This window comes from Artemia franciscana, chromosome 7 (genome assembly GCF_032884065.1).
Source record: "Artemia franciscana chromosome 7, ASM3288406v1, whole genome shotgun sequence".
In the NCBI taxonomy this organism is placed as follows: Eukaryota; Metazoa; Arthropoda; class Branchiopoda; order Anostraca; family Artemiidae; genus Artemia; species Artemia franciscana.
Window position 1 is genome coordinate 51,649,056 of NC_088869.1, and position 19,702 is coordinate 51,668,757.

Sequence of the window (19,702 nt, forward strand, 5' to 3'; positions counted from 1 at the left end):
TTTGCGTCGGTAGACACATTTAACACTTCTTTTATGCTGCAGAGATTCTTTTCTGTAATCAGAGGAAGCCTAACACACCGCATCACCATCAATTCAGTCCAAAAAAAGTCCAGTGGGTGAAGGAAGATCAGAGAGTATTTCTATCCCCCCCTCTAAACCTTAATTTACATTTATCTGAAGCCCCCTTCATCCCTGAAAGCAAGAAAATATTGAATAACATAAAGAAAAAGAAAATGGGAAATACACCAACTTAAATCTTGGAAACAACAACGCTCCTGGTAATACTTGCCCACAGTCGTGGCAAATTTCCTCGTGGCACCCGTGATCCTCCCCTCTCTCCTTTTGTGCTGGCAAACATATCCAAACATTTCTGTTACACAGAACAAATGCTATTTTATAATGAGAGCAGAGCTATCCCACGCAGCACCAATATTACTGGCTAAATTCAAAACTATTCCAAGGAATGAAGGGGGATTAGAGATTATTTTCTACCTCCCAGCATCCCCTTAAACACCTTTACACATTCATCTGAAGGCACAGGGCAAATTAGAAAATTAGGGTACAAAAATGTCATTTCTGAAGCTTCAGGCATACCCCTCATAGACAACACAAAAATCTAAGGTCCCCCTCCTTAAAAGCTAATACGTAAGTACATTGATGTTATCAAACCTCAAACAAACAAACTCGGTTAAATGAAGCTATAAAATAGATGTCTATACTAACCATTTATTCTGTACTACTACAAACTATGTGCATCTTGAGGATTGAATGTGTCACCACGCGGCATTAGTGCCTCTGAAACTGGGAAGCTCACATAGACCTATGATACATCGATAATTTTAAATCGATTGGCTATCTCAGGATTTTTCATCTATAGCTTTTAAGCTCCCTCTTTAGGGCATAATTGTGGTTTTGTGAGTTTTTTTGTATGTGCGATTTTTCGTCTCGGGAAAAAATTACAAAAGTTCTTTTTTTTTTACAGCAACTTGAAAACTCTGCAATAGGTTTTCTCTTGTACGCTGGATAGTTTGGTGGAATTTGCATCAAGATCGCTCAGCTTTTTTGAAGCGTGTTTCTTCTTTCTCGAAAATGGGGCCCATCCTTGTAACTTCTGATGTGTAGCTTAAATTTAGTGAATTTTACATACTCCGAATCGCCATTAAAAGACGAATCTTTTGACATTGTTATCAGAAACTCCTTCTTTTAGAGTTTCAGTTAGAATTAGCAGGAGTCGCTCCTTACTTTCAATTCTTCACCCAGAATTATTTGATAAAGGTTGTTTATAGACAATTAATTATAGAAGCGGCAAAGGCAATTGCGGCGCCAAAAAACAAAATTTTTAGCTATTTTGGCCGATGAGACAAGGAGATATAATGCATCCTAGAAAAAAAATAAACTTCTAGATTTTTAATCTAATCAAATAAAACATTGAAAAATAGGCTGAATTAATAAGTAGATCGTATTGAGTTTAGCGAGATGGACTTTGAATCTCAGTTTTTACAAAAGAAGTCATGCATAGAAGTGAGCATGTCTATTCCTTAATATGGGGTAAGCGACGAAAAGCTTTCTCTTAGAATAGAAGGCACAAATAATTGGATTTTGATACTAAATTACAATTTTACAGGGGAAGAGTCCTTGACAAGTAACAGTCTCCTCCTCGCTGTATGATATTAGCACCAAAAGTTCATCTAAGCTTAAATATTTTTGAATAGTTCTGCGAAAACGTTCATTTTAACAATCAATTGTTCACAATCAAAAAAAGAAAACATTAAATCTTATCCATCTCAATAAGAAGCCACAGAGCTATGTCAATTTCTCAATTGCATTCATTTCTATTTTCACTGAGAATATCTTTCTAAGGAATCAATATCCAGCAGCTTTTGTTTCCCTAAAACGAACACTCAAGGAAACTATCGTCCTCGACCAATACACCTGTCATTATAACAAACAAAATAGAGGAGAAAAAGAACTTAGAAAATAAAAGGAAATTCTACTATGATCCTGCCGAACAAAGGTTAATAGCTTGTAAAAGATTTCGACTTCATAGCCAAAAAGTGCACTTAAAACTCCGTGACGCTGTAAAGACACCACAAAAGTTATCTTTCCACTTCAGCTCCTTCCTCATTAGTGAACAGAAGTTTTGGAGCTGAAGTGAGGGACTAATGATCAAGCTATAATACTACACCCTACACCAATAAAGACAGGGGTGAATACAGAATTTATGCTTAGCAGGGAGGTGGCGCCAACAAAAATTGGGCAACCCCTTTTTATATTTTCGCCTCTCTAAAGACGAAATGGAAGGTAAGCTTGGCTAAGCTTGTATGACAGTCTATAATCTATAATGAGTCTATAACGGTCAAAGATACCGCACCACAACAGTTTAATGACTGTGAAGAACGAAATGAAAACTATTACAAGCCAAAATCATTCAAAATGCAATATATTTTTGGATTTACTGTTAATAACAAGAGCTAAGAGCTCATACGGCAATGAACCCCAACTCCCCCAAAGAGAGCGAATCCAGTACGGTTACGTCAATCACGTATCTACGACATTTGCTTATTCTATCCACCAAGCTTCATCCCGATTCCTCCACTCTAAGCGTTTTCCAAGATTTCCGATTTCCCCCTCCAACTCCCCCCAATGTCAACAGATCTGGTTGGGATATGAAATAAGTGCTCTGAGACATGGATTCCTTCTAAATATCAAATTTCGTTAAGATCTGGTCACCCGTTCTTAAGTTAAAAATACCTAATTTTTTCTAATTTTTCCAAATTAACACTCCCCAGCTCCTCCAAAAGAGAACGTATCCATTCCAATTATGTCCATCACGTATCTAGAACTAGTGCTTATTCTTCCCATCAAGTTTCATCCGATCTCTCCACTCTAAGCGTTTTCCAAGATTTATGTTTCCCTCCTCCAACCCCCTATGTCCTTGGATCCAATTCGAATCAAAAATGGAGCATCTGAGACATAAGATCCTTCTATATATCAAGTTTAATTAAGATCCGTTCACCTATTCGTAAAATAAAAATACCCCAATTTTCACGTTTTCCAAGAATTCCGGTTTCCCCCTCCAACTCCCCCCAATGTCACAGGATATGGTCGGAATTTAAAATAAGAGCTTTAAAGCACAAGATCATTTAAATGTCAAATTTCATTAAGATCTGATCACCCGTTCGTAAGCTACAAATACCTCATTTTTCCGAATTACCCCCATCCCCCCAACTCCACCAAAGAGAGCGGATCCGGTTATATCAGTCACGTATCTTAGACTTGTTTTTATTGTTCTCATCTAATTTCATCCTGATCTCTCCGCTTTAAGTATTTTCTAAGATTTCCAGTCACCCCCCGCCATTTGCCCCTCCCCCAATGACGCTTGATCCAGTTGAGATTTAAAATAGGAGATCTAAGTTACGAGGTCCTTCTAAATATGAAGTTTCATGAAGATTCGATCACTCTTTCGTAAGTAAAAACTACATAATTTTTCTAATTTTTCAGAATTACCCCCCCCCCCCGATTTCCCAAAATAGAGCGGATCTGTTCTAATTATGTCAGTCACGTATGTAAGACTTCTGCTTATTTTTCCCACCAAGTTTCATCCCGATCCCTCCACTTTAAGTGTTTTCCATGATTTGAGGTACCCACCCTCACCCAAACTCCCCCCAATGTCACCAGATCCGGTCGGGATATAAAATAAGAGCTTTGAGACACGATATCCTTCTAAACATCAAATTTCATTGAGATCCGATCACCCGTTCGTAAGTTAAAAATACCTCATTTTCTCTAATTTTTCGAATTAACCCCCCCCCCCCCGACCCAACTACCCCAAACAGAGCGGATCCGTTCCCGGTTATGTCAATGATGTATCTAGGACTTGTATGTATCTTGAAAAATATTAAGACGCCTTGTTCCCCGAATGAAACTGTTATACCGACTGATGAAACCTATTCACAGGAACGCATTCTTCTGTGTCATTCAAGCAAAAGCGCTGTGGAAAGTCTCACAGTCGCCAAGACTATCTGTTCATAAAACTAGCAGCTTCTAATTTCTTCTCTTTTTTCTAGTCTTCCATTCTTCCAATTTAAATCAGAGCATAAGCTGTATTTTTCCGAACCAAATTTGAACCAAATTTATATCGCATAGAACTAAATCTCTGGGTAGAGGGACTTATTTCATTTAACGTAATATCTGGAAATTGTGTTCAGAACTAATAAAAAACATGGGGATGATTACATTCGGCAGCTGATTTAAAGGAGAATGAGACTACATTGGATAGTACATTGTTGATTTTGGAACCATACCAGTTAAATTGAGAACGAAAGGTATAGAATAAAACCTTAAATTAATTGTTTAGCTAAACGCCGCTATTTTTTATAATAAGCTATTTCTAACATAATTTACAATCAGGAATCTAAAGTTAGTGCCTTTTCAATGAAATACTTAAATCAGTGGGCGTTAACACATTCTACAAAGTGCCATTCGATACTAGAAATGTAAGTCTGCTATTTATTTTGCTCTGTTTATTTTTCTTGCTTTATTTCCTCTCAGATTTACTTAAGCGCAACATGGTAAATAGAAACTACTGTCGAAGAGATGTTGACAGAACAAACAAAGAATTGAGTAAGACCTAGCTTATCAAAGCCAATTTTTCAATGCTATTTCAAATGTAAAAAAAAGATCAAGAGAACAAATGAAAAAAAGTAGTACTATTTACTGAAAGGATGGATGATTAGGTCAAGAACAAAGATTAGGATCAAACCTGTAAACAATAAGGGGTAAAGGTATCTAGAGAAACATACCATATAGGATTCTTTCAGCTCCCCCCCCCACTTACTGGAAATGAAACAAGTGACCTAATGATGCACTTTTCAGTTTTCTTAAAGCCCCACTCACCCAACCCTTCCTAAGAAAAACTCCCTGACCTCCTTGAAGGGTCAGGCCTACGTGAAATCACATGCGCAAAATAGAAACCTTTTTGAATTAGGCGCAGACTGACATTTATTAGCCACTATGCTTAGACAGACGAAATATATTTTGCAGTGAAGTCACGTCAATCAAATGTTCCTGAGAGGATCATCCATAAAACGAATACGACTTTTCTATTAAAAAATGAGGTAGATTAACCACTCAGATTACCTTTTCAAGATTTAAAGACACATTGGCTTACAAAAGTCAGCTTTTAAAACGATTTTTTAAATTCTAAAGAGGGTAAAATACCAAAAATAGAATAATGCCTTCTCAGAGATGAGTAAAAACACAGGGATCTGTTCCCCATGGCCTTTCCTAGCCCCCTCCCTCCACGGACAAATGGTCGGAAAAGATACTTTTCCCTCGCTTCGACCCATTTCCTCCTAAGGCAAACCCTTCGATCTGCCCAAAGGGTATGCAACAATGCGCAATGTATAAATAACGTTTTGACTTGGATTCAGATTTTTTATTTAATTTAGTAACAACTTGGTTTGGACCAAAAAAAAAAATTCAGTGAAGTAACACCAATAAAACGTTCAAAGGGAGACGATCCATAAAAGCAATATGATTTTTCTGCTAGGAAACTGCTGTACATCGACCCGTCCAATCAAGGGGTATTTAGGATTTTGGTTTAGGAGGGGGGCATCAACCTAAAGCTTCCAGAAGTTGAACAAATTACTAGCAACCCAGTCTATTACTATCAAAGAGTCAAATTCTCTAAGAACATCTGTATGTAAGCTTATTACCAAGCCTATTTATTGCTACAGAAAAGAGTGAGAAACCAAATGACAGAATCGAAAAGATAAGCCTTGCTAGACTCTGAATACATAAAATTGCACGAACTCTTTAATCCATCTCATATGCTGATATGATTCGATTTCTAGTCAAAGGTGCTAAAGATCATCAGTATCTACCATAAGGTCTGCAATTGAAGAGATATGTGCAAGACCGTCCAATCTGCACTCTTTTGTTTAACACTAAAGGTAGGGTTTCGGTCACTTTAAGATATTCAAAAACCTTGTCTTAAATCCTAAAAACCCTGCTCCAAGGGTCTAAAATCCTGCTAGAACAATTTTTTAATAGTTGAGGGGAAAGCTTGAAACGAGTTTGAAGCATTTTTCTGAGGAGTTCTTAACCAGCACCAGCTAGCACCTCTTATAAAGCTTCCCTCTCATGACATTTTGCCCGCTTGCATTTCTATAGATCAGCAATAACAACACGTAAGGATGTGCATCTTTTATTTTGAAAGCTTGAATGTCAGGTATTCTCTATTTTACCTCTAGCTCAATGAGAATCAGGACAAGTATTGCTGTATATTAGTGTCATATTGACAGTTCTCTTCTGGATACTTAAGATGGGGAGAATGTAGCGGAAAACATGATTCGCGACCATTAAAACCATACTAAGATCTCAAATGTACTATATAACAAAAACTTACGGTTCATCTTGATTTTCAGGGAGTGGAGCATGAGAGGACGACAGGACTTCGGGTCTTTCAGAGTCTTTAAACGAACCATCCCGTTTCAACTTAATTTGCTCCGACTTTCCATTGATTAGGGAACTGGGTTGAACCGATCCGGATCGTTCGCCTAAAAAAGCAAATATAATACTTAAAATAGAAAATTAAGCAAGAACCAACATAATTTTTTTTGCCGCCTTGAAAAATTTGATTGTCAACAAATGTTTGTAATTCACTTAAGAAAAACAAACATTGTCCGGGGACTTTAAGCACCAGATAAAAAAAAAATAAAGAAAGAAATATACATCTTCTATTTCAAGCATGTTTTGAGCTTCTATAAGATAAAACTAAAAATATTCAACCCTTAGAATCGGGACAGAGAATGGAAGAAGTGCGTTCTTGGGCATTATTTTAAATTTTTCTAGAGAGGACGTAATAGACCCAACCCCCTGTCATTAAACACCCCAGCACTCAACTGAAAAAATCCCTCACCGTGGCGATCCGAATTAGAGATCCCTAAAACAAAATTATATTTTACAGAAACAAAATGACGAATCCGAAAATTGAACAAAATAGTAATTTGTTTTTATTAAAAAGAAGATACGAACCATCAATCTAATAATAAAAAGGGGAAGGGGTCGAGGTGTACCTGGGCCCACAATTTAAAAAGTATGAAGACATGGTGTTGCAACAACGTTGGAACCAGGGAGTACAATATAGCAAACTCAGCCACTGGTTATCATGTAGTTTTCTTTTTGAAAGAATACAGGGTTTATTTTTGCTCCTTTTTTCACAGCATACAAGGTGGCAAAACTATCTAGTTCACTCCTCCAATTGAACATAATAATGGAATTGGCACATTTAATCATATCACAAGAAACAATTAACAATCAAGCGTAACTAATGGTTTTTTTTCTCTTTCACTCTTTCTAAAAAGCAGACAATTTTGTTTACTGGCACTCCTTCTGGCGCCAAGTAAATAATTTGGTTCCACACTGTCAAAAAGCAAATATAACAGTTCTTAAACTTTAATGACGTCTCATAAAAGAAAAACAAATCTAAACTATAAGCAAATACAGATAACAAGTAAAAATGAAATGACATGTTTCGATAATCTAGATATGTGGACAGAGGTGAAAATCAACTAAAATTAGAGGGGGGGATCATTTAAAATTTGAGGTTTTTTTTTAATTTTACCGTGAAAATACACAGAAGTCTGTTTTTCAATGAAAATACTAAGAAAAGGGTATTCCTCAATTGACAGGACGTATATATAGAGATACTTCGGTTATGTTTTATCAATCTTATGGAAAAAAATACTGACAACATTGGTTCACCCAATAATTATTCTCATGGAAGAGAACACAAATATCTCAACTAACAATTCTACCTGGAAAAGAACAAACTCTAAATAGAGAACATGCTTAGGTTTAAGGATACTGATTATCAAACATTTTGGTATTTTTTTAATAAATTGTACAAAAATTCCAGAACAATCTTCGAAAGAAGAATACCCACCCCATGTTTTAAGGTAAGGTTGCTGGAATGATGCACGAAAATATTAAGTTCTAAGAAAATACATGAAAACAAATACGTTGTTTTCTTTTCGTCTAAATATCACAGGGCTAGGCTCTTTTCACCATCCAAACAAAGCAAGTCATCTAAACATCTTACAGTTCTGACTAGGATGCAGCATATATGAGCATCAAAACTACAGTATCGATTGGTGAAGTCTGGTCTATATCAGGAAGATAAAGTTGGAAGTCAACCCTATGCTCATTAATTCACATTCAGTTCAATTGCAATTCAGAATTTCCTCAGTCGTCTAGGAAGAAGACTCAGTAGGCTAAAACGAACTGCCTAAGGATATTTTTAACCAATCCAATAGCACATAAGCATGCAACCCTTTGATAATATCACTCAAAATTCCATTGTTGTAATAAAGCAGTGATTATTCACTCGTTGAATTTACAATTCTTTTTTCCCCTGTTCATTGATCATTGTTCCATTTCAGAGCCAATGACCCTTTTTTCTTGTGGTATTTAATGACAATGCGGGTTTTGCTCCACAAATTATGTGGGAACTTGAACGCATTGATGGTGGTTTCGAAGTTTTAGCTGCTTAATTAATTTGTTAAAAATTTTCGTCTGTATTAAAAAATAAGCTAAATTAACCAGGTTCTAATCGTAGGAACTGATGCAGATTAACTAAATAATGGACTAAGGGTGTAAAAATCCAAAAACGTATACTGAAAAAACAAGAGCTAAGAGCTCATATGGCACTTGTGACGAGGTCGGAAGAGCCAAGAATTCATATGGTATGAGCTCTAGCAAAATTCTAAGAATCAATAGATTGATTTAACAGGAAAATCAGAGGCTTAATGCCAATCCGGATTTAAAATAAGAGCTCCGAGTCACGAGGTCCTTCTAAATATCAAAATTCATTTAGATCCGATCACCCACTCGTAAGTTAAATAACTTAATTTTTCTAAATTTTCCTCTCCCTTCAACCCCCCCAGATGGTCGAATAGGGGAAAATGACTTTATCAAGTCAATTTGTGCAGCTTCCTGAAACGCCTACCAATTTTCATCGTCCTAGCACGTCCAGAAGCACCAAACTCGCCAAAGCACTGAACCCCACCCTCCCAACTCCCCCAGCGAGAGCGGATCCAGTTCGAATACGTCAATCACGTATCTACGACATTTGCTTATTCTACACGCCAAGTTTCATCCCGATCTCTCCACTCTAAGCGTTCCCCGCGATTTCTGGTTTCCCCTTCGAACTCCCCCAATATCAACAGATCTGGTAGGGATTTGAAATAAGAGCTTTAAGACATGAGTTCCTTCTAAATATCAAATTTCATTAAGATCCGGTTACCCGTTCTTAAGTTAAAAATATCTCAATTTTTCTAATTTTTCCAAATTAACAACCCCCAGCTCCCTCAAAGAGAAGGGATCCGTTCCAATTATGTCGATCACATATCGATAACTTGTGCTTATTCTTCCCGATCACGTTTCATCCCATCTCCCCACTCTAAGCGTTTCCCAAGATTTCTGGTTTCCAAGATTTCTGTTTCCCCCCTCCAGCCCTCTGTGTCCCCGGATCCGATTTGAACTGAAAATAGAGCATCTGAGACATCTAAAGCACATAAAGAAGAGTTCTGAAGCACAAGATCTCTCTAAATATCAAATTTCACTAAGATCTAATCACCTGTTCGTAAGTTACAAATACCTCATTTTTTTCTAATTTTTCCGTATTACCACCCCCCTCCCCCTCCCCACTCCACCAAAGAGATCGAATCCGGTCCGGTTATAACTTAAATGTTTAATTACTTGGCCAAAGGAATTCCAGTGTAGCAGAAAAACAAAAATAGTGTCGGTTCCTCCAAAAAAAAGGGAACAAAAAAGATTCATGAAACTAATGCATCTGATCACCTCGTAAAGAAGGAATGGTAGTATAAACATAAGAGGGGCTCAGTTCCTTTGAAACTGAAAGTTCAAAGACCCCTTTTGAGGGGCGAAAGCGAATGAAAGGGACAGCCTTGCCTTCTTCTCACATCCATTTAAGTTACCTTGCCCCCTCCCCGAAACCCATACTATCAGATCAAAATTATGAAATATTTAATATGTACAGAAGTGTCGAAAGTTTAATGAGTATGCCTCCCAGATCGAAAGCTTCTCCTCCCCCAGGACCCAGGAGCAATGGCTTTCAAAAGGGTGCCCATCTTTGGTTTTGGTTGTTAAATCAACCAGGAGCTATTAGAAACCGTAAACTAACCCAAGATTCCCGGTTTTTCCCAAGGGTGTACTGTGGAAACGGTCTGCATGCCTTATAGTGCCAAAGGCACTATGTTTTCCCGTTTCAAAAAAACTTGCAATATCTCAGGAATAGCTTGAGGATTTGAATTGGAACTTTTACTGAGTGGTGGGGGGGGGCGTATCAACTGTTCCTAAAAGTTTGATTTAAGGAAGGGGAAGGTTACATACAAGAACGCTGCATGTATTTAGATACCGGAAATCAAAATAGATACCGGAAATCATATATGCTCATAGAAGCAACTGATAGAAGTTGTTCGTTCAATTGTAATAACAACTCTTTCAATTGTATAACAAAATAGAAACAAAAAATTGTGTTTAGACGTTTTTCATCATTAGTGAAAATATAAGTTGGTTTTTATGGCACTTGGTATAACCAAGTGACATAAAGCAATCACAAATTCTGTCGGTCTGTCTGTCCCGGTTTTGCTAGTTTAGGGACTTCCCAGATAAGCTAGATCGATGAAATTTGGAATGCGTATCAGGGATCAGACCAGATTAAATTAGAAATAATCGTTTCCCTGATTCATCCATTCGGAAAAATTAGAAAAAATGAGGGATTTTTAACTTACGAACAAGTGATCGTATCTTAATGAAATTTGATATTTAGAAGGATATCGTGTCACAGAGCTCTTATTTTAAATTCTGAACGGATCCGGTGACAATAGGGGGAGTTGGAGGGGAAACCTAAAATCTTGGAAAACGCTTAGAGTGGAGGGATCGGGATGAAACTTGGTGGAAAAACTAGATACGTGATTGACATAACCGAAACGGATCCGCCCTCTTTGGGGGAGTTGGGGGAGGGCTAATTATGAAAAAGAAGAAAAAATTAGGTATTTTTAACCTACGAAGGAGTAATCGGATCTTAATGAAATTTCATATTTGGAAGGACCTCGTAACTCAGATCTCTTCTTTTAATTCTCGACCGGATCCACTCTCTTTTGGGGGAGTTGGGGGGGGGGGGGGGTACTAAGAAAAATTAGAAAATATGAGGCATTTGTGACTTACGAATGTGTGATCAATTCTCAATGAAATTTGATTTTAGAAGGATCTTCTGCTTCAGAATTCTTATTTTAAATCACGGCCAGATCCGGTGACATTGGGGGGAGTTGGTGGGAGAAACTGGAAATCTTGGACAACGTAAAAATTGAGGTTTATTTATCTTACGATCGGGTGATCGGATCTTAATGAAACTTGATGGATAGAAACATCTTATTTCTCATATACTCTATTTTCAATTCGAATCGGATCCAGGGACATAAGGGGTTGGAAGGGGGAAACAGAGATCTTGGAAACCGGATATCTTGGAAAACACTTAGAGTGGAGATTGGGATGAAACTGGATGGGAAGAATAAGCAAAAGTTCTAGATACGTCATTGACATATTTGGAACGGATCCGCTCTCTTTGAGAATTTGGAAAAATTAGAAAAATTGAGGTACTTTAAATTAAGATCAGGTGACCAGATCTTAGCGAAATTTGATATTTAGAAGGAAATCATGTCTCAGAGCTCTTATTTTAAATTCCGGTCATATTTGGTGACATTGAGGAGGGGAAGGTTGGAGGGGGAAACCAGATATCTTGGAAAACGCTTAGAGTGGAGATATCGGAATGAAACTTGGTGGGTAGAATAAGCAAATGTCGTAGATGCGTGATTGACGTGACCAGACTGGATCCGCTCTCTTTGGGGGAGTTAGGAGGGGGTCAGTGCTTTGGCGAGTTTGGTGCTTCCGGATGTTCTAGGACGATGAAAATTGGTAGGCATGTCAGGGACCTGCACAAATTGACTTGATAAAGTTGTTTTCCACGATTTGACCATCAGGGGTGTGCAAGGAGAGGAAAAATTTGAAAAAATGAGGTATTTTTACTTACGAGTGGGGGATCGGATCTTAATGAATTTTGATATTTAGAAGGACCTTGTGTCTCAGAGCTCTTATTTTAAATCCCGATCGGCTTTAAACCTCTGATTTTCCTTTTAAATCAATATGTTGATTCTTAGAATTTTGCAAGAGCTCATTCCATATGAGCTCTTGGCTCTTCCGTCCTCGTTACAAGTACCATACGAGCTCTTAGCTCTTGTTAATAAAAGCTTATTTTGTTTAAAAACAACTATAATTACAAGTCTCTTTTCTCAAGCCTTGACAAATAAGAGCAAAAGTAAAAAATGAAAAACAAAATATGATGGAAAATAAAATCTTCTTAATTTTATTCATTTTTGGAACCACCAAGTTTTCAAATTAATTATTAGTGATAAGGTCCCTATCCGCTGCCACCCCCTAGGATACAACCATTGGACCTACCAACAGTGTTCTACATGGAGCTATTTTAATTATTAACATAATTGCTTTGACTTTTTGCCACGTATTCTTGTGTTTCGTTGTTTAGAATGTGATTTTATAGGGTATTTCAAGACATTAAGACAGTAACTATGATATTTTGATTGTTTGAATTAAGTAAGTGTAAACAGTTCACATCACAAAAAGTTCGGAAAATCGATTTTAATTAAAAGGACCTATATATGCAGTTATGATGTTTTTGATAGTAGCCCGCATAAAAAAAATGTAAAAAAAAAGCCGAAAGAAAGGGCTTAAAACCCAACAAAAATAAATGGGACCAAACAGACCAGGAGACGTGACTTCCTTTTGAAAAGATTCAGTTGTATTTGGGAATCAACTGACAGTTTGTGTTTGAATTTTTAACAAGCAAAAGCGTTGTCAAATTTAACTAATTAGTTTTAACATGGCAACACTGACGAAAATTTTCTACTCTCCTAAAAAAATTTAAGTTAGAAACAGTCAAGAGAAAATGTTCGAAATTACGATTTTAAGTGTTAGAAAATGACGGTAAATAGACTTATGATGGGTCCTAAGCAAGTCCTTTGTACTTTCAAGAGGTAAGAAAGTAGTGAACATGGAGCTAGAAAAATCTTTCATAGGCTATGTGTAATTTTGGGTAAAAAAAGGCACTTCTGAAAGTTTCATACGCCTATGTAACATAAAAAAGTAGCTAGGTAGCATTGGAATTTATAAAAGGAACAAGAAAAAGAAAGACTAAGTTTTCTTACAAAGTTCTAGAGCACCGGGTGCATGTGGTGGGACAGGTGGTGGAGTCTCAGGTATGGATTGAGACCATGCTGGTACACAATAAGGCAATTCTAAGGTAGCTGGCTGAGGTGAGACTTTTCTAGGCTGTTGTTCACTAATTTTATTCAAACTTAATCTAGAGCCACGTCTCTGTCCGAAAAAATCATCAACCATGTTTTCGAGAAGCTGCGTTTTCGACGGTTTTTTCTTCGTACTTCCGAGAGGTTGGGGCTCTTTAAATGAGTTCAATCTCAATGACGAAGTTGATCTCTTTGTTTTGTCTAGCTTATCAGGTGATAAACAGGGCTCGACAACGGGCTGACGCATACAAACAAACGTTCTTTCTCGTCTTGGAGACTCAAATTTAGCAGACTGAGGAACATTTTTTCTTTCAACACAAGAAACACGAGGTGAAAATTTCCAGTATTTTCTATAATCCTCGTCATAAGGCTCCTCCACAGTTTCGAGAGCTGGTGGCTTTCTAGATTCCAAACTGGTTTTTAGTTTTGGCTCAGAGGTTGATGGATTCAATTTCTGGGAAACGTCATATTTTTTTCGCAATCGAGGTGACACTAATGCCCTCAAACCGCAAGGCTGGCGCTCAATTACAGGGCTCTGATGAGGAGGAACAGCAGGTGCCCATGAGGTAGGCCTTCCCCGTGGTGGCACAGGGGGAGCAGGAGGTGAGAGTGGCAATGATGATTTACTAGTCACAATAGAATGTTTCAGTTGAAGTTGTGGTGAGCCATCCGATTCATCTGAAGGTATTCTACCATTATTTGCCCAAGGATTGAAAATTTCAAAATCCCACTCTCCTTGAGCATCTTTTGTGGCACTATCACTGCGCTTAATGCGCTTCTTAATCCTTGATTTTAAGCTCTGCATCCCCATGCTTTGTTCAACATATCAACAACAAATCAAATGGGACACTGAACAATAGAAAAAATTCAGACAACTTAAGCATAAGGAACCATATTTGTTAGCAACTTGGCAAACTTTCCTCAACGAACTGCCGAAAGTTAAACATCACACTGAATACAAAACATCGAACGGGAAGTGCTTCAATTAGCCATATCTTACGCACTGATAAAAGACTCAAAGCGAGTTTTCGTGTTTAGAAGATAAATTAGAATATACGAGTCGACAAATCACTTAACAAAATATGGTGAGCTAAACTGTTTACTTAAAGAGATCTCCCACAATTCCTGATCTGCTTCTTAGGAACGAAACTTCTAAAGGGAACTTTTAGCTATTGATTTTCTACTCGGCCGTGCGCTCTTCCGAGACCTTAAAACTGCTTAGCAATAACACTCTTAAGTCAATCCACAGACATAAAAAGTCAATATTATCTTCAGCCAAATCACATTTACCAAGAAGCATTAAAAGAAAAAAACATCCAATGATTATGTTAAAACTACTTGGCCACTTAAGTATCCAGGAAGTGTACAACCAGGTGTGTTAACCACGATATTGACTAAAAGTGACTAAACAACTGATTCGATTGCAAGGTGCTCCAGCGAATCTATAGACATGGATGTAGGTAGGACACCCGCTATGCCGTGAAAAATAATTTAAAGCGATGCGGTTAAGACAGAATTCCATTCGGAGCCAGGGTTGCTTAGTCATCCCTGAATCAATGTAGATGAAAACGAAAGAACTTTTTTCTTTCAAAAATCCGTAATCAGAGTTGATTAAAAACTGAACAAACACCATTGGGTTTAAATCAAGGTACGCACAAGAGTTATCGTTCCTTGGCGTAACCAGGGGAAGGGATAGTTCTCGGCATTCAAGCATACACACGCGGGTAGATTTTTATAGTTGACCGTATACATTTTAAATTCCAATTGTTTGTATTTCATTTTCAAATCTGCACCCTACAGAATTGGTATCCCTGTCATAAGAAATATGACGTACGTGTCACACTGCAATATTTGTATGGAGTATTTTTGCTTGGTTCATTAAAAACAATATTTCATCCCCCTTCCCTCTGAACCTCTCTCGATTGCCTAACTACAGTTACGCTAAGACCTGTAGAGTTAATAAATGGGTCATGACTATGGCTCTGGCTGTATCTATTATTATGAATGTTACAACAAAACACACAATATTTCCATGAAGGAAGGGTCTACGCGGGGGAGGCATTCAACCTAAGATTTATCTGAAGAGCAATCCGAACAATTAGAACTCAAAAATCAGTTTTCAACATTTTCAACCTCACAAACAAGTCACTAAAAATTACCTAACAGCACGAGTGACATTTAACATAATATATGATTTAAGTACACTTAAACGTAATTTTCCTATCTTCCCACCAATATTTTCTCTCAGCAACAAAACTTTTGAGTTTTTGTTATAAAAGATATTGATGATCAGAACTTATTCCCTTATGCTAGAACATTTGTGAAAAAGAAAATTAAGCTTAAATTTATTTTAATTTATCGTGCTTGTGTATTTACTGCTAGTTTTTTTTTCAGTTTTCTTATTTTTGAGCGAAATCAGTGGTGGTTTTAGGGGGAACAGAAGGGTTTAAATTTTTAAATAAATAATGAGACGGTTATTATCATTTTGTAATCTTTTGAAATTTCATTTTTATTAAAATAAAGTCGAGGGCACAGTTGATCAAATATTATTAATAAACGAAATTTTTCTTAAAATTTGGCCTGAAATTTTTTTGGAAAGAGGAGCGGGGAGGGGGAGGCTAATCAAGATTTTTATCCTGGGTGTAAGAGAGGCCAGAACCGTAACTAAGCGATAGTTTGGTTTATGGAACCAAAAGAAGCCGACTAAGTTAACTGTTATAATTTACTGGGTAGTTGTATGATATAGCGATTACAATTTATTCTTGATCTGTAATGAAACCGATTTTCTGTGTTCGCTCGGAGATAATCAGCTTAGCCTAAGTGAGATAAACTACTAGCCTATGCAGGCATGTTTTAATTAAGTGTTTAACATATAGAGCTGATAAGGTTAGGTATTAACATAATGCGTTCTGGGCGGCCTGTTTTCCATAATCCTCAGCTGTATTTTCTAAAATTTTGTTATTAAAGTATTATATTTTTATCATAACTTGGTATATTTCATTAGGATTAACCCAACTTCACCTCTTGAGTGTGGTCGCTATATCATAAAGTACCGTTTACTGCTATAATAAAGACTAACAACATTAATACATGCATATATAGAAGCTTGATTCTTCCCTGACATTGGTTTCAAGTGCCCTCGGGGAAACTCGGCCTGGAAGACCGTACTTTCGAGCCTTCAGACCTCTCCTCACCTCCCCCCACCAAAAAACACTTTTATAACTTTCCTACCAAGGCTTGACGTGTGTGCACCTGTCTTATAACACAAGATAATTGTAAAGACACACAAAGACACAAAATAAAATATAGAAATGCGCTGTGGCACAATTTAAATGTTTTTCATTGCGCTCTTTGTAGATTGAAGAAAAAATCAACATAAATACTACTTTAATGCATAAATTACTAAAATTGCAAGATGTCTTTCTCTTTTTTTTTTTTTTTTTTTTTATTATTGAAGCACTAATTGCTTGAATGGTCTATTGGCAAATTAAGCTTAATAAACAGATATTACATATATTCTGTAAAACTGATCATTCTTTTTGGAAGCAAGAATATATCCAGGGGTGCCCACTCCACGCCACCTTGTCTGCGAAACTCCACCCTTTCAAACCACGTCACTCTTGGTACACTTCGGCCAAGCACCATCTGATTTACTAGATTAATTTTTTTTTTCTAACACGCAATACCTCAGATTATACTTCTGAACAATTATATGCGAGACTGTTGTCTAAAAAACTTCTTCCAGAACGCTGTTCAGTTTGGTTAACAGCCTTTTACTTTCATGCCAACTATAATTGATATGACAGCAAATAGAAAGATGGCTCTTACCAGAGTAAGAAAGCACACGAATTAATCTTCGGAAACTGGAAGCTCTTTTGACTTTGGGTGATCCAGGTAGAGGGCCAGAATTTAATATTGGACTACTGGGCAAAGATTCACAGTTTTCCGAGCAGAAACTACTATCATCAAACCGACGAAAATTACAAAGACTCCTTTCGCTCCCTGATTTCATTCTTATCACTTGTTCATCACTAAAGGAATCATTCAAGGTTTGCTCCCAGACTCTTCTGCTCAAACTTATGGGCAATTCATTTTCTTTACATTTTTTCGGAATAATCATAGCTCTCGATTTGTATTCACACAGTTGTTTCTTCCTTTTTTTTATTATTCAAGTCAGCTGATTTTTCTATTTAGTCTTCAAATTATTGAGGTAAATAATTAACTCAATAACATGAAAACTACAAAGAAAGCGTCAGCTTACTTGCGGAATCTAAAGGTCAATGGGAGTCGAAGACTCAATCTGGTTCCACCTCCATGCACTGTATCCTTTGTCTAATATGCATAGGATTAATTACTCGCACTCTTTTTTTTTACCTTTTCTTAAGAGTTAAAAGCCCTAGGTACACTAAGCTGCATTACCCTTGCGGAATACACCAAAACAAGATACTTTTTTTTTGTACGAATATTATTTTAAGGAATAAGCAGGGAAGGATTCAAAACCTAAGAAAGCCTGACCATTTTTATTATCTTATCCAAATTTTTCCAATAATATCCATGTAATTTGTCAGTCTTTTGTATTGATTAATTTTGATAGTATTTGTTTACACTTTTCCACATATCTTTCAAGGTTATTTTTCTTTCATTTAAACTGTATCAAAAAGTTATACATGATGAATTGAAATAATGGGGGGGGGGAGGAATGAGTACACTTATTTTCCATCGAATTCAACGTCCATGCCTAGCATCCTGTCTCTGGCGAACACGAAGAGATCAATTTGCTCTGTTAAAAATGTAGTTCAACAACCAGAAGTGGATTTGGAGTTGTTGACTAAAGCTTAATTATTTTTCAAGATTAGTCATTTTCTCCAATATTAATTACCTGACTTTTATACTTTCTATGACTTTTAATGTTATCGCATACGATAACATTGAACAAAACTAAATTCCAGTATGTATAGCTCATACTTATTCTTATCAGATCCGGTTTTTGTAGTATGATAAACTGACATACACAAAGTACACCCATGTAATTACAGCAAAACCAGCAAACGAAACTATATTAATGGAGTTAAAAAGAATACAACAGACCATATAGCCGAATCATACCCGCACATATGAAACAAGGAGAAACAATAAATACGAGATTACTTCTTCCCAATATCCGTCAGAGTTCCCTCTCTCCTAGAAAACAAAATGTTGATGACACGTGAAAATGTAGAAAGCCCGGATGTTAGAGACTTCCAAAGATGTGCCAAACCACAAAAATAAGCCTTAAGGCACAAGCTCTCCCCCTCCAAAATTAATTTAAATATTTAAACTATCTTGTTCGTAGATACCACGATACTCGCACCATTTTGTCTGCAACTTCGATTGTTTTGAGTTTTTTTGTGTTTTTATTTTCGTCTTCCTCCGCTTTATTTTCAAACAGTATGTGGTAACGAACTGTAAGTAAGGAGCAACCCAGCTCAATAGTAACCGAAACTCTAAAAAAAGGAATTTCGATACCAACAGATATATAAGAAAATTGGTTTATTATGCTGACTTCTAATATGGAAATTTCATTAGGTTTCGTCTTACCCATCAAAGGTTATGAGCCTGAGAAAATTTATCTCGTTTTCGAAAGAAGGGGGAACACCCCCTAAAAATCATTGAATCTTAATGAAAATCACACCTTCAGATTCAGCATATCTGAGAATCCTTCTGTAGGGGTTTCAAACTCCCATCCGCAAAAATGGATAATTTTTTTTTGTTTTTTTGCCAGAAGAAAAATCACAGATAAGTTTTGTTTTATTTTTTTAATTCTTTCAATTTTTATGTTTTTCAGAGGTGACCGTATCGACCCAGTGGTCCTGGAATATCGGGAGAGGGCTCATTTGAAAGGAAATTAAAGTTCTATTGCCTTTTTTCAGTGACCAAAAAGACTGGAGGGCACTTAGGCCCATCCTAAGTCGCTTTTTACTTAAAAACGTCCGATTCGTGGGAATATCTTTCTATGGAGGAATTTTTCGTGGGGGAAGGGAATATTCCATTAATATGGAGCTAGATTTCACGACATTATCTAAAAAGATGATTAGAAATTAAGCTTTAAAAAACAAGTTTTTTCAACTGAAATTAAGGAACAACATTAAAACTTAAAACGAATAGAAATTATTACGTATACGATGGGTTTTCCCCTCCGGAATACCACGTTCTTTACGCTGAAGTTTTTTTTTAGAACTTTCAGAGAAGCTTATTATTCTAATAAAACCGGCGCTTGTGTTTCAGGAGTCATTTTTAAATAATTGGAAAAACCGTCA

General features: G+C 36.7%; 1 protein-coding gene across 11 annotated transcripts in view; it reads right to left on the reverse strand.

The window, feature by feature from the left end:
- Nucleotides 1-19,702, reverse strand: part of LOC136029437 (rho guanine nucleotide exchange factor 11-like) — a 349,966-nt gene that overhangs the window by 172,406 nt on the left and 157,858 nt on the right. For all 11 annotated transcript variants that reach the window (XM_065707834.1, XM_065707833.1, XM_065707831.1 and 8 more), the window contains one exon: nucleotides 6,410-6,560. In XM_065707834.1, the coding sequence (XP_065563906.1) occupies nucleotides 6,410-6,560 (151 nt within the window). The remainder of the gene's footprint in view (nucleotides 1-6,409; nucleotides 6,561-19,702) is intronic.